The sequence below is a fragment of the Zootoca vivipara genome, chromosome 3 (genome assembly GCF_965207765.1).
Source record: "Zootoca vivipara chromosome 3, rZooViv2.hap1.1, whole genome shotgun sequence".
NCBI classification, from domain to species: Eukaryota; Metazoa; Chordata; class Lepidosauria; order Squamata; family Lacertidae; genus Zootoca; species Zootoca vivipara.
Genome location: NC_142586.1, coordinates 97,354,510 through 97,368,454, shown reverse-complemented (window position 1 = coordinate 97,368,454; position 13,945 = coordinate 97,354,510). Strand labels below are relative to the sequence as shown.

The 13,945-nt window shown below is 46.7% G+C and overlaps 1 protein-coding gene across 2 annotated transcripts in view; it reads left to right on the top strand.

Annotated features, from left to right (window-relative positions):
• The first annotated feature begins 1,418 nt into the window (after positions 1-1,418).
• KCNG3 (potassium voltage-gated channel modifier subfamily G member 3) overlaps positions 1,419-13,945 on the top strand; it is a 29,259-nt gene continuing 16,732 nt past the window's right edge. The window contains exon 1 of one of the 2 annotated variants that reach the window (XM_035111220.3): positions 1,419-2,794. In XM_035111220.3, the coding sequence (XP_034967111.1) occupies positions 2,058-2,794 (737 nt within the window). In that variant the 5' untranslated portion in view covers positions 1,419-2,057. The remainder of the gene's footprint in view (positions 2,795-13,945) is intronic. The other variant, XM_060273040.2, reaches the window with a different exon arrangement.

Genomic DNA, 13,945 nt, shown 5'->3' with positions numbered 1-13,945 from the left:
TTTAAAAGATACTGGAGATACTGTCTTCTAAGGCTGCAATCCTACCCCCCCCCCGGGAGTAAGCCCCATTGAATTCAATAGGGCTTACTTCTGAGTATCATCATAATTTATTACAGTCAAAGACCAGCTCGAAAAGTACAACTCGGACAGCTTTCACAAGAATAAAATATACATGTAAAACAGTGTACAACAACAGCTTAAAGATTAAAATCTAAGATAGACATGGGTTGCACTAAAAGGGGAGGGGGGAAACTCTTAGAAAATAATAAAACACCAAAGGAATTACATGCAGCAGAGAGAAAGGGCAGAGAGTCTCTGTTTTCACTTAGTTGTATGCACTGTAGATCTAATACGAATATGGAAAAACTGTGTGTGTACCCAAACCCATTTGATTTCCAGGTGGTGCTTTAAACAAGCAGCAGGAAAGGTAGTGATCAAATGTTTCTGCTTCAGGACTTTTCAAGCATGCCCTTGATAGATGCATGTGTGCTTTTCACCCTTTCCCATTGACATCCTCTCACTCCAGGAGAAAATAAAGGTTTTGTTTAAGAAGCTCTTCCTCTCCCTTTCCAGCCAGGAGCTGTGGGAAGGAACTGACTGCTTCATATTTTTTGCAAGAATCATTTGCTGCCTTCTCTTGACTACTTGCAATGCCACTTCTTCACTCAGTCCCATGATCATGGACAGGAAAAGGAGGAAATGGTATTTAGCCCTGTAACCACCACTTATAGTGGGCATATTGTGCTGGGGGAAAAAAAACCCAAAACAAAAACAAAAACCCTGCTGCTTTGTCAGCTTAAGTGTTTCCTCCATTCTTACACTCAGCCCTGCTTTGCCTTTTATAACAAGCTCGGCCTGGGAAAAAGAGAAACTTTTAAAGTCAATTATAGTGAAGCCACTTGAGGGAGACAATTGGGGAGGTGGCTGCCGAATATGAACTTGAAATAAATGTTTATAGAAAGCACTGTTGGCCCACTCCGAAAGAGTGCCCACAGACAGCAGCTGACAACAGGTCAATAAAGAGTGACTGCCTTCAGAGTCAGACATGACTCAAAAGGGAAAAGGAAGGGGGACAGGTAAAGAAAACTGCGAACTCGAGGACCAGTTGTTTTGTTTTTTAAGTTGCAGTTCCTATAAAAGCCATCTGGGAATAACGGAAGGGGGTGGAATGAGAATGTAAATATTGTATGGAATAAATATCTAGAACACGGTTAAAGCGGGCAGTGAAACCTGCCCCCCTCCTTCCGCTCCAGGTCCTTGATTCCTCGAGGAAAGTAAAGAGCAGGCAGCCTCTTCCTCAGGTGCCTCTCCGTCCTCCTCTCCGCGCGGCGCCGAGCGGGAAAGAGAGGCAGCTCGGCTCGCTCTCCGCCCGGGAGGGGAGGCGGGAGGGAGGAGGCGTGTCCCTTCCCCGCCGCCTCTGCCCTCACTCCGAGGAGACGCGCCGCCGTGTCTCTCAGCCTTGCGAGCCGCGCGCCACAGAAGCAGGGAGCGGCGCGGCGCCTCGAAGGCTGCGCGGTGCAGCCCGGAGCTGTCCAAACTTCGCGGGACTTTGCCTCGCCTCCCTCCCGCGCCAAGCCATGCCCTTCGCGAAGCCCGCTTCGGCTCTCTCGCGGCGCGGCGGCGGCGCCTCGCCACAGCCAGCGCCGGGCGACGCGCGACAGGGGCGCACGGAGTTGCCCGCCGCCCCTCGGTGAAGCCCCCTCACTTGCAGCCGCCGCCGCGCTCCTCCTTCGGGCGCCCAAGGGGTGGCCCGCTCGCTTTCCCTTCCGAGGGAGCCGGACTCCGCGCGCTCACTTTCCCCTCCGAGGGGGCCGGGCGGCGCGCGCTCCGCTTTGGAACGGGACGCCGCCCCTCCGAAAGGACGACGCCGAGGCGCGAAAGAAAGATCCGGAGGGCAGTCATTGAAGCGCGCGCTCTAGACGGCGCCGCTTCGAGTCTGAGCGAGGAGGACCCCGCCCTTCCCCGGCGCGCACCTCGGGGCTGCTGAGGTGCAGCTCGAGCCGCCCGTCCTCCCCCGCTCGCCGTCTCCGCCCTCCCCCGCGCCCGCCCCCCAAGCCATGAACTTTGGCCGGGGGGGCCCGTCGGTGGTGGTGTTGAACGTGGGGGGCACCCGCTACTCGTTCTCCCGGGAGGTGCTGAAGGACTTCCCCCTGCGCCGCCTGAGCCGCCTGCACGGCTGCCTGTCGGAGCAGGACGTGCTGGAGGTCTGCGACGACTACGACCGCGAGCGCAACGAGTACTTCTTCGACCGGCACTCGGAAGCCTTCGGCTTCATCATGCTCTACGTGCGCTACGGCCACCTGCGCTTCGTGCCCCACATGTGCGAGCTGTCCTTCTACAACGAGATGATCTACTGGGGCCTCGAGGCGTCGCACCTCGACTACTGCTGCCAGCGCCGCCTCGACGACCGCATGTCCGACACCTACACCTCCTACTCGGCCGACGACCTGCAGGCCGCCGAGCCCGCTTCGGGAGCGGCCTGGGGCAGCGGCAGCACCACCGCCAGCAGCAGCCGAGGCGGCGCCGAAGTCGGGGAGGGCGCGGAGCAGGGCAGCGGCCGCGCAGCGCCCCCGCCCGGCGCCGAGAAGAAGTGGCTGGAGAGGATGAGGAGGACTTTCGAGGAGCCCACCTCTTCTTTGGCCGCGCAGATCCTGGCCACCGTCTCCATCCTCTTCGTCATCGTCTCCATGGTGGTGCTCTGCGCCAGCACCATGCCCGAGTGGCGGGCGGCGGAGAACCGAAGCATGGAGGAGCAAAGCAGGTACACAGCAGACTCACTCAGGGAGCCTTCAGGGTAGGAGGAAATCTTATTCTTAAACCCCCCTTCTTCGACGGTGTCCCGTCCGAGTGTGTCCCGTCTCTGTCCTCCTCTCTGCAATGCTCCCTGTCTTCTTCCTCCTCGCCATCTTCATCACCACGATGGTTGCCTTGCCACCAGTTTTCCCCAAGTGCTCGTGCCACGCTGGAAACAACCATCGGTCAAAGTCCACCTCACCTTCCCCCTTTGCAAAAAAAGAAGAAGAAAAGGGTGGGGATAGGGCAGGGCAGGAAAAGAGGCGCACCTCCTTTAAACCAAAGGTAGCTATTTCTCAGTAACTCCTGCAGAGCAGAAATGATTGCTCCGCTCATTTACTTTCTGGCAGTACTGTGTTGCCTTTTCGTCTGCCAGGAAGTCCCAAGGCAAGGTGTGTGGGGTTCCCAAGGTGGGAGGATTACCCCATCCAAGCACTAACCAGACCCAGGGAGCATTATCCTGTGCATGAGAAACTGGCATAATGCCAGCTGGTGCAAGTTCAGAGAATGTAAAGTTATGCCAGAACCAAACCGGGCTGCTGCTCTGCCTAAGCCTGGCAGAGGGGAAACAAGCCTTTAAAATAGGTTTCCTGGTCATGTGGCCGAACTGAACAGGCTTAGGATTCAGCCTAATTCCCCTCCATTCTGGTCCAGCGCTCACACACACTTTTTTGGGGGTAGTTACAGTGGATTCAGCTCAGCTAGCTGATCCAGGATGAGCACATTACACGCATACATTTTGGGCTGAGCCATTGCCTTAGGATTGTCCCCTCAGACCTGATTAGCTTCAGCAAGGGTGTGCCCTCATGCGCCTTTAGATTTAGGACCTCACCTTAACATTTTGGATAAGGGGGAGTCAACATTCCAAGACAACAGCAGCAAACTTTCTGAGTGTCAATGAGTGATCAAATCTCTGGGATTTATTATTAAGAACCACAACAATATTAAAATATTTATAAATTGCACTTTCATAGGAAATATACTGGTAGCAGGGCAGCATAATTCCCACCCCAAAGCCCTCATTAAGAGTCTTGCACAGCCCTTCCTGGAGACATCAGGAAAATGGCATATCAGTAGTTTTGAAAAACTAAACTGGCTGGGTTTTATGGACCCGAGAGGCAGCTTCTGAAGTAAGAAGCTGCCTTCGGTGTCACAGAGGGAGAAATATGCTCTGTCTTTCCATGGAAGGTGTTTTTCCTCCTCCCCATAAAATGGCTAGATAAGCATCTCTTGCACGATGTTTCAGTTTACTTGCTTTCGAACTGTATCCTGAGGAGCCTTTGATTCCTTCAGAGCTTATCAGGGATTATTCAGGGTGAAAATTGGGAATGGCAGGCAAGGTTTCCTGAAAGATAAACTTGCCCATCACTGCTAATATTTCTCTGCCACGTGCAACTATAGGGGTTTGTTCCTGGTTCAGTCTATATGAGGCGATGCAATGGACGAATTGCGTGTGTGCTCTAGCCCAGAATATACTACTTTACTCTGTAATCCTCTGTAGATGCAGCTGAGGTTCCATGGCAGAGGAAGTGCAAGGGTCATTGTTGTTGTTTAGTCGTTTAGTCGTGTCCGACTCTTCGTGACCCCATGGACCATAGCACGCCAGGCACTCCTGTCTTGCACTGCCTCCCGCAGTTTGGTCAAACTCATGTTCGTAGCTTCGAGAACACTGTCCAACCATCTTGTCTTCTGACGTCCCCTTCTCCTAGTGCCCTCAATCTTTCCCAACATCAGGGTCTTTTCCAAGGATTCTTCTCTTCTCATGAGGTGGCCAAAGTATTGGAGCCTCAGCTTCACGATCTGTCCTTCCAGGGAGCACTCAGGGCTGATTTCCTTCAGAATGGATACCGTGTTTCCCCTTTTTTAAGACACCGTCTTATAACTTTTTTCCCTCAAAAAAACACACAGTGGCTTATTTTCAGGGGGTGTCTTTTTTTTAAAAAAAGTGCTGGTACAACTGGGACCCACTGGCTCAGGACGCTCAGTGCTCTCTTCTGCGCGCTGCTGGGCGCGTTGTTGGCGCTGCCAGTTCCGAGCGCCTGCAGGGTGGGGTGGGGGTGGCAGTGCTTTAAACCCCCAACCCTTTAGAAAGCAATGGAAGTTATGGACCGTAACAATCCTTAAGAGGCGCAGGTCTTAAAAAACCCCTGGTATCACCCTTGAAGCACAGCCTTCCAAAGTCAGGGGGGAAGAGGTCTGTTTAGACAAAGGAAAGGATTGGGGGTGATTCTGCGCCCTGGGACCCACAGAACTACTTTAAAAATCCCAACCTGGGGGGGGGGGTCAAATAGTGAAGCCCCATAGCCCTGTAGCAACAGAAGGCACATTCTGAAGCACCCGAGCTGTTCGGTTCCATAAAAAATCCAGGAATTGTAAAATTAACAACAATAATGGGGGGGCACTCTATCCAAAGAGTTAAGAAGGAATGGGAAAGTGTTGAGTTATATATGGAAAAATATGGAAAGGAAAGTTAGTTAAAGATAAAAAATAAATAATTATCGCAAGGGAAAAAATAACATCATAAAGGGTAATAATATTAAATATAAAATAGACAACACAATAGAAAAAGCAAGTATATGACTAAATGAGATCGCACAGGAGTGAGGGAAGTGGGGAGAGAGGGAGGGGGGTAAGGAATGGAAGGAGGCAATGGTTGGAGGAGGGTATAGGGGGATGAATTAAAGGAAAATTAAGACTGAGAGGCGCATGGTTTTTGTTTTTTAAAGATGCAAAGGCTTGCAATCAGCCAAAGTATAGAGCCCAACTTCCAGGAGACTGCGATCTACTTGCGGATTTATAAACTGGAGGTGATCTATCCCTGTTTTATTGGTGTTCAGGTCAGAGTTGTTTTTAGAGAGAGGAAATATCCCATTTTTGAGGTTAAAGTAAAAGTTCCTGACCTTTTTCTTATAATGAGGAAATGCTGCTAAAACTCCGTTCTTCATTCCACGAAGGGGAGAGGGGGCGGGGCCGGGTGCTCAAAGACAAAAGAAATGGAAAAGGAGATAGCGATCAAATGCAGCCTCCTGCAGCCGCCGGGAGAGGCAGGGGCTGCAGCCGAGTGCTGCTTCGCAAACAAACGGGGGAAAGTGCTTAGAACCCAGAGAATCCAGCTGAAAAACACGAAGCAGCAACAGCAATTGCACACACACCATCCCAAGCCAGCACAGTAACCAAGTCCCAAAAGCAAGAAAGGACTCAGCAAACACTGCTGCGGCCGGCGTTGCTGCTGCTGACTCGGGGAGCTCAGTGCTCTCTTCCGCACAGCGCCTATCACTATGGCTTATTTTCGGGGTACGGTTTATATTTCTCAAATGCTTAGGAATGCTGCTATGGCTTATTTTATGACTACGCCTTAAAAAGGGGGAAACACGGTAGGTTTGATCTTCTTGCAGTCCATGGGACTCTCAAGAGTCTCCTCCAGCACCACAATTCAAAAGCATCAATTCTTCGGCGATCAGCCTTCTTTATGGTCCAGCTCTCACTTCCATACATCACTACTGGGAAAACCATAGCTTTAACTATACGGACCTTTGTCGGCAAGGTGATGTCTCTGCTTTTTAAGATGCTGTCTAGGTTTGTCATTGCTTTTCTCCCAAGAAGCAGGCGTCTTTTAATTTCGTGACTGCTGTCACCATCTGCAGTGATCAAGGAGCCCAAAAAGGTGAAATCTCTCACTGCCTCCATTTCTTCCCCTTCTATTTGCCAGGAGGTGATGGGACCAGTGGCCATGATCTTGGTTTTTTTGATGTTGAGCTTCAGACCATAATTTGTGCTCTCCTCTTTCACCCTCATTAAAAGGTTCTTTAATTCCTCCTCGCTTTCTCGCGAGCAGCAGATAAATAGCTTTTTTTGGGGGGGGAAGACTCACTGAGGGGGAAAGTTTGAAAAACAGTGCTTGAAGTGTATAAGGAACTCTCAGTCCAGGCACTTGGTGTCTTAAAACAGGCAGCTGAAAAGGGAGTTAAGGTAAAACATGTAACAGAAATTTATTGCAAATAAGTAAATGCATCAGAAAAATTTACACATAGACACATTACAAAAAGGTCAGACCTGTCTTTCAGACTCATCTTCCACAGTGGACTTGAAAGCTCATTGCAAATGATAAAGGCAAGCAATTAAATATTGACACTAATGAAGGAAACAGAAACAATTTGGGCGGGGGCAGGGAAGAATAAAATTCCAGCTCACCCACAGGCTTTGACTTTTAATTTACCACTGCCCACACGAGGATAAACCTCTTCATTGAAATATATGCACTGAACAAATTCAAAAACTAACACATACACACACACAATGCTTGAATTCTGTTAAGGATTATTTTAACCTTGGTTGTTTGCACATTCTCATGCCCCCCTGTCCCCTTGCAAAGCCCACCAGCACTGACTCCCAGCTTGCTGCCACACCTCCTACTAGCAAACAGAACCTGTGAGCTACCATCTTAATTTCCCGCAATACCCTGGAGTGACAGCTTGTGGGAAATTAAAATGGTGGCTCCACCCACCAGAGGGCACTTGAGCTAGTGTCTCCTCAAGCCTAGAGCCTAACCCTTTCTCCCTCACAGTGGGGGGTGGGGGGGTCTTTATTTGGAACATATGTAGGAAGCTGCCTTGCCCTGAGTCAGACCATTGCTTCAATCGAGCTCAGTATTCTCTACACTGATTGGCAGCAGCTCTCCAGGGTTTAGAATGAGTTCGTCAACTCTTACAAGGTTTCCCTGATGGCAATCCAGAGATCTGTATGGTACTTTCCTGGTGCCTCACATAGCCACAGCCACCTGTCTTTTCATCCATCCTGTCTACCTGGAGTCCTGCTTGTGGCAGCTATTAGAAGAAGATCAGGGAAGGAATGGGCAGGAAATGCCATGGATACCTGATTTCTCATTGCACTGTGGGAATTTAAAGTTGCAGCACTGATTGCAGCCTGAAAACCATACTTCAAACTTTGGACATGAAACAGGATAATAATAATAATAATAATAATAATAATAATAATAATAATAATAATAATATTATTATTTATACCCTGCCCATCTGGCTGGGTTTCCCCAGCCACTCTGGGCGGCTTCCAACAGAAACATTAAAATACACTAATTTCTTAAACATTAAAAGCCTCCCTAAACAGGGCTGCCTTCAGATGTCTTCTAAAAATCTGGTAGCTATATTTAAAGGTTCTCTAAGAAGGACAAAACAAAAACTTCAGGAATGGGGAATGATTCTCGCCAATGCTCCTGAACAACACAGTGCATTGTATTCCTTTCCTTTATTTATTTCATAAAATTTATATGTTGCTTAAGTGTAAGAAAAAAACAAACCTCAAAGCAGTTTACAATGAGGGGGGGAAAACCCCCAGTAAAATTATCAACAAAAATGGCTTAAAACAGCTATTAAAACATTGAAAGAATAATTAAAATCAAAGATAAACTAAAGAACCAGATCAAAACACATGTCAACATTCTACGTATCTGAGTAGGTTTGCCTAAACAAAGGGAATTTTTAGCAGGCACTGAAAAGAGATCAAAGCAGAGCGGGTTCCAAAGTGGGGGTGCTGCCAAAGTATATGTGGCCCCTGTAACAGTGCCAGCTCTATTAGGCAACAACCTCTTCCTCTCATTTAGCATATAGAAACTTTCTTTTATGGGCTTGTTCCAAGTAACGTTATACCAAGGAAGTAAAGTTGTAACTTTATTAGCTCAGCTTCCGCCAGTAGAAGAATATGCATTCTTTTGAGTGATGCAGAATTCTTCGTTTGGCTGATAAAACTGAGAATTCTGTGAAATGTCATTCCTCCTACGTTAATCCAATAACAGTCTTATTGAAATCATTATTATTTTTTGGTTCCAAATAAGAGAGAAAAGTGTGTGAGGTTTGCTTGTTCCAAATTAGAGTCTATTGCTGCAGGAAGTTGCTGTTGTATAGAAAATAATGACCCAGTCCTGAAGCATCTCTTAACTTTTGAGCTTTTGATCTCGCAGCACTCCAACCTTGGCCGCACTCATCATTGAGGTCCTGTTTTAAAAGCTGGGCGCTAGCAAGACTGAACAGGGATTGCGGCACTTTGGTCTCATTGCCATATGGATGATATCTGCTCCCTTTGAAGTTTATGGGGACTGTATTGCTAATTTCACTTGTCTCCTGCTGCTTTCCTGCTTCACAGTCGGGGAGCCATAGAAGCACCTTTATAAAAGAACTGTCTTTCATTTTAAATAATCCTCCCACATCTAAATATACACTCTAATTAGTAAGCTGGGAAGTTAGGCATTTTAGATAAAACTTCACAGAGGCATGACTTTCTCACAACAAAACTTTGGCAAGCCAGTTTGGGTGGGTGGGGAGAACACTTGTTTTTGATGTGGGTTTGGAAGAAAACTGTCCATGAAGTCATATTTCTGAGAAAGCTGCCACTATCTGACTTTGTTCCAGTGCTTTATGTACACATCACTCTTTCTTTAGAACTTGTTGCTTCCCCTCCTAGAAATAGTCCTGGTTTGATAAGTAATCATTTTTAAAGCTGTAATGAATTACTGGAACGAGTCTACAGTCAAATGAAACTGCTGCAACCCCCCCCCCCCAAATACAGTACAGTACTTCAAATTGAGCACAACTTCATATCCTTAGACCTGGGCAGCCTCTTTAGTATTTAATATCAATCAGATCCTAGGGGATTTTTTTTAAAGAGCTTCTGGTGGTACTCATATATTGATAAAAATGCCATGGGTGCCAGCACAAAATGGCTGCTGACAGCAGCAAAATAAGTGCCAGTAGATTTGAACCAGGTATTTTGTAGGGGGGAAAATAAGATGGCCTGGGGTGGGGGCAGGAAGAATCTTAGTAGAAACTGAAATAGATATCTAAACCAATGCTATTGACAGATTATGGGGAGAATGGTTTTCAGGTGACTTTTATATCAAAGATGCAACAAACAAAGTATCAGAATGACATGTGATTATAATATGCAGTAGTAGGGATGAAATAATTGGGCTGAGAGAGATTAAATGATACCCTTTATCCTTGGCCTTTATTCAAAGGCAGGATTTTCCACTTCAGGTCCTGAGCTGGTATCTTCTTAATATCAGTTTTCATTACCGGACTCTGTGTCCTCAGCTATATCTCTTAATTTCAGCTGAACTTGTGATGCAGCCTATTTTTGCTGTACCTTCAAAGATCCCTTGGGTTTACTCTGGCTATGAATTAATGAAAGCAGCTTTAAAACGGAACACTGGGAACTTTTGACTTCAGTTGAAAATTATTAACTAGGGCCAAGTCCCATAGGAGTGGGGTGCACATTAAATTGTCGATAGCTTCTTCTACGAGCATGAAATATGGGGCAACTAACTGTCTCTTTATTAATGGAGTGTGCGCACCACGTGCTGTAGAGAGCCACATATGGTACATGTCTACTATATCCATGCAATTGAAAATAACCCACAAAGATGACAGGGTAGAAATGGATGGTGACACAGCCGATTTTGGACATATGCCTGGTGTGAAGTGACTGTTAGCTGAGTGAGACTACAGGTGTATGGGTATCTCTAAGAGTGAACTTAAAAACAAAAGGTAGCATTCAACTAAATTTTACTCGGAGTAGACCCATCGAAATTAATGCACATAGAACTAATGAGTTGGATGGGACCTGCAGAGTCCTCTAGTCCAAACCCCTGCAATACAGGAGACTAAGGTGCATTAGTTTCAGTGGGTCTATTCTGGGTAACACCTATGTGACTACCACCCAGAAAGCAAAGGTTTTTTTAAACAACAACAACAAACACTAATATTCTTCTGTCCTTTGCCTTCACCTTGAGCAAATCTTTGCTGATTGAAGGTTGTCACACTTAAAAGGAACTGGTGGAAAAACTTGGCCACCTTTTAATTACCTTTTTCCTGTTCAGACCTAAGTTTCTCTTGCTAATAATTTGTTTTTAATTTGCTTAGTGCCAAGGTCAGTCTTTCAAAATCGCACCTATCCCTGCTCATATGACTAGGTTCATTCTGTTCATACAGATCTGCAAATTTCATTTGCAAGGTGTTAACAGCCTTTCCACAAGCCAGTTAACAATGATTACTAATGTGACTCGCTTCTAACACAGGGCATTTCTGAATTACCAGTTTATTTCAACCAATTCCTAGGAGTCAAATGAATGCAGAAAGATAATTAACAAGAGCTCATTTCTGTGCAGTCATTTCCCCCCATAAAACATGGTGCTGATTCAACTTCAGCCATGCTGGATTTGTGGGTGACTGGTGGCCCCAGGTGAGGACCTGCATCCCCATTGGGGTCAGACATTTTCACCAAGCTCAGAGGTCACAGGGTGAGCATCTTGGGGCACCTCTACAACATCTGCCTATCCAGATACCCACAGGCCCTTATTGGCTAGTCTCCATGACATCACTACTGGTTTTGACCTCTGCACCATTTTCTGGCCTTTATAGAGTCGATGTTAGAGTAATTAAATCAGTGTTTTACTCCATCAGATGCCAGGTGACACCCTCCCCAAGTACTATTTTTTAAAAAATGTGAACCCGCGGAGCATTGGTCTTCCTTCTTTTGTTGCTTGAGGTTTAATTTTATCAAGTTCTTTGCACAACCCTGTCCTCATACCCCCTGAAGTACAAATATCCACCCTGAGTTTTTTTTTTGTTCAATCCCCGGCATCTCCATGTAGGGCTGGGAAACAACCTTTTCTGAAATTCTGGAGACACTGCTTGTCAGTGTAGATCAGGGGTGCCCAAACTAAGGCCCGGGGGCCGGATGCGGCCCACGCAAGCCAATTGTGTGGCCCCTGACAACCCCCGCCGCCCGCTCTTATCAGTGCACTGCAGTGCGGTTGCCCATCTCCGAGTCGGCGCAGCACCAGAAATAGCTTGTGCGCATGCGCAGGCCGGAGGGCGGGGGGACGCGCTCTCATACACAAGCTATTTCTGGTGCCGCACTATCCCGGAAGTGCACCGGAAATGACGTCTGCACATGTGCAGAAGCCATTTCCGGCTCCGTGCCACGCCAAAAAAAGCAAGTGTGCGTGCGTATGGGAGTGTGCTCCCCCACCCTCCGGCCCGCCACACGATCAGTGCTGGAGGAACCGGCCCAAAGCCAGGTAAGTTTGGGGACCCCTGGTGTAGATAATACTGAAGTACATGGACCAGTGGGATCTGACTCTTTATGTGGCAGGTTCCCGGGCTCATAGCTTCTCTGTCTGTGATGCATACAAATATATCTTCCAGGTTGGATTTGGGCGATTTTGAAATGTTTCCCTTTGCTGGGTGAAGTTAGAAAATTTGGGGAGTGTGTGTGTGTGGGGGGGGGGTATCTCCATGTATGTGTATGAAGTTTTGTTTTGTTTTTTAAGCGGAAATTCTGTATGAAATTATTACCAAATTTCGCTTATTACTCTTGGTACTGGACGGTTAACGGAATGGCTAAGCCATATATTTGGCAAGAAATGGAGCGGAACACAAAACCGCATAGCGTCGAATACAAGAGTAGATAACTTTACAAAATAGATAAACCATTGAGTTCAGAACAAACACAAAAAACATACAGTATAAAAACTATGCTGTATTCGGAACTCAAAAGACACCAGCTCCTTTCCCTGCAGCATCAAAGGACTGTCCCCCTACTCCTACTCCAGAGAGCTCAATGTCTTGAGCACAGCCAAAGCATATCCATAAGTACTTGGTTACAGCAGGAAGAGATAAGAATAGATGATCATTTCACACTTTACAGAGGTTGCTGGTAAAGCAGGCCTGGCAGTATCCTGTCCAAAGCCACCTGATGTTCTTTCCAGCTGGAAAGCTGACAGGCTTCTCAAAAGAAGTAGCTGCAGTTTCTCTCTCCCTGCAAGAGAGAGAGAGAGACAGACAGACAGACACACACACACAGAGAGAGAGAGGGAGGGAGGGAGGGAGGGAGGGAGGGAGGGAGAGGGAGAGCATGGAAACAGCTATAATGGATAACCATCTTGAGCTCAGTGCTAGAAGCAGTACAACCCCCGCTCCCCAAGGCAGTAATCATACTCTGCTCTTTTGGGTGCCTGTGTAAGAGAATGGAAGGGTTAAGTGGAGAGTTCAAGGTGCCCAGAAAACTTAAGGTGGAGAAGGTGTAGTGCCAGGTTAGGAAGGAAGCACAGCATAGGGTAAATGGGCAGGGAGTGGGGGACTGTGGACAATTGCCAATAATAGTCCTACTCAGAGTAGACTCAATGAAATGAATGGACATAACTAACAAGTCCATTAAATTCAGTGGGTTTACTCTGGAGCAAAACGTAGTTGATTTCAACTCTTATCTTCTGATACATTACCTGAGGGTGAAATGATCTATTATCTATTTATCTAATCTATCATCTTTACTGCTCCACAATCCCTGTGTGATTTCCTGGAGCCTCTGCTGTAAAATAATTTATTAGGGCAAACTGCCCTCTACAACAAGCAGATGAACACCAAACATTTGCCAAACCTTGCAATAAAAGAGAATGCAACCAAACACAAGGAATAACTTTTCTGAAGAGTAGTACTCAACTGGTTTCGCTTGAGCCCTCTCACTTCTTTTAGCTTTTGCAAATTTGACATTCACTGTTCATATTCCTCTTGCTCCCACATAGCAGATGGCTGACGAGGGTGTCTTAGCCTTTCTGATCTATGCTCTCTCCCATAAATTAACCCAGGGCATGACTTACTGAAATGCATGTTGTGGAAAATCTATCTTAGGGTAGCTTTTTTCCGTGCTTTTCCATAACAGGTCATTTGACACTATGAAGCCATCTTTAAACACACACACACACTGGTCCTGTGATGCCAATAAAACTGTCTTGTACATTTTAATTTTTTTTTGGAAACTTTCCCCAAGGATGTGCATGCGCAGCAAGAACAGACTGTCTCACCCAACACCTCAGTCTGTATGCTGCGATTGTGAATTTTTAAGGGTGTGTGTTTTACCGAAGGCACTGTTTACTGACCGTAAAACTCCTGGGTTCTTAATCTCAACTAAAGCCCGAAGAGCTGCTTCTGGAAACACAACACATTATCATTTGTGGAGAATATTCATCTCCCATTATAAAATTGATCTCTGTAAAGGTATCAAATTCCTATGAGCGGCAGTAAAATATGTCAGAAGGCGGTAGGACTGCAGAACATTTAAACATGAATTTAGAAAGAGATAA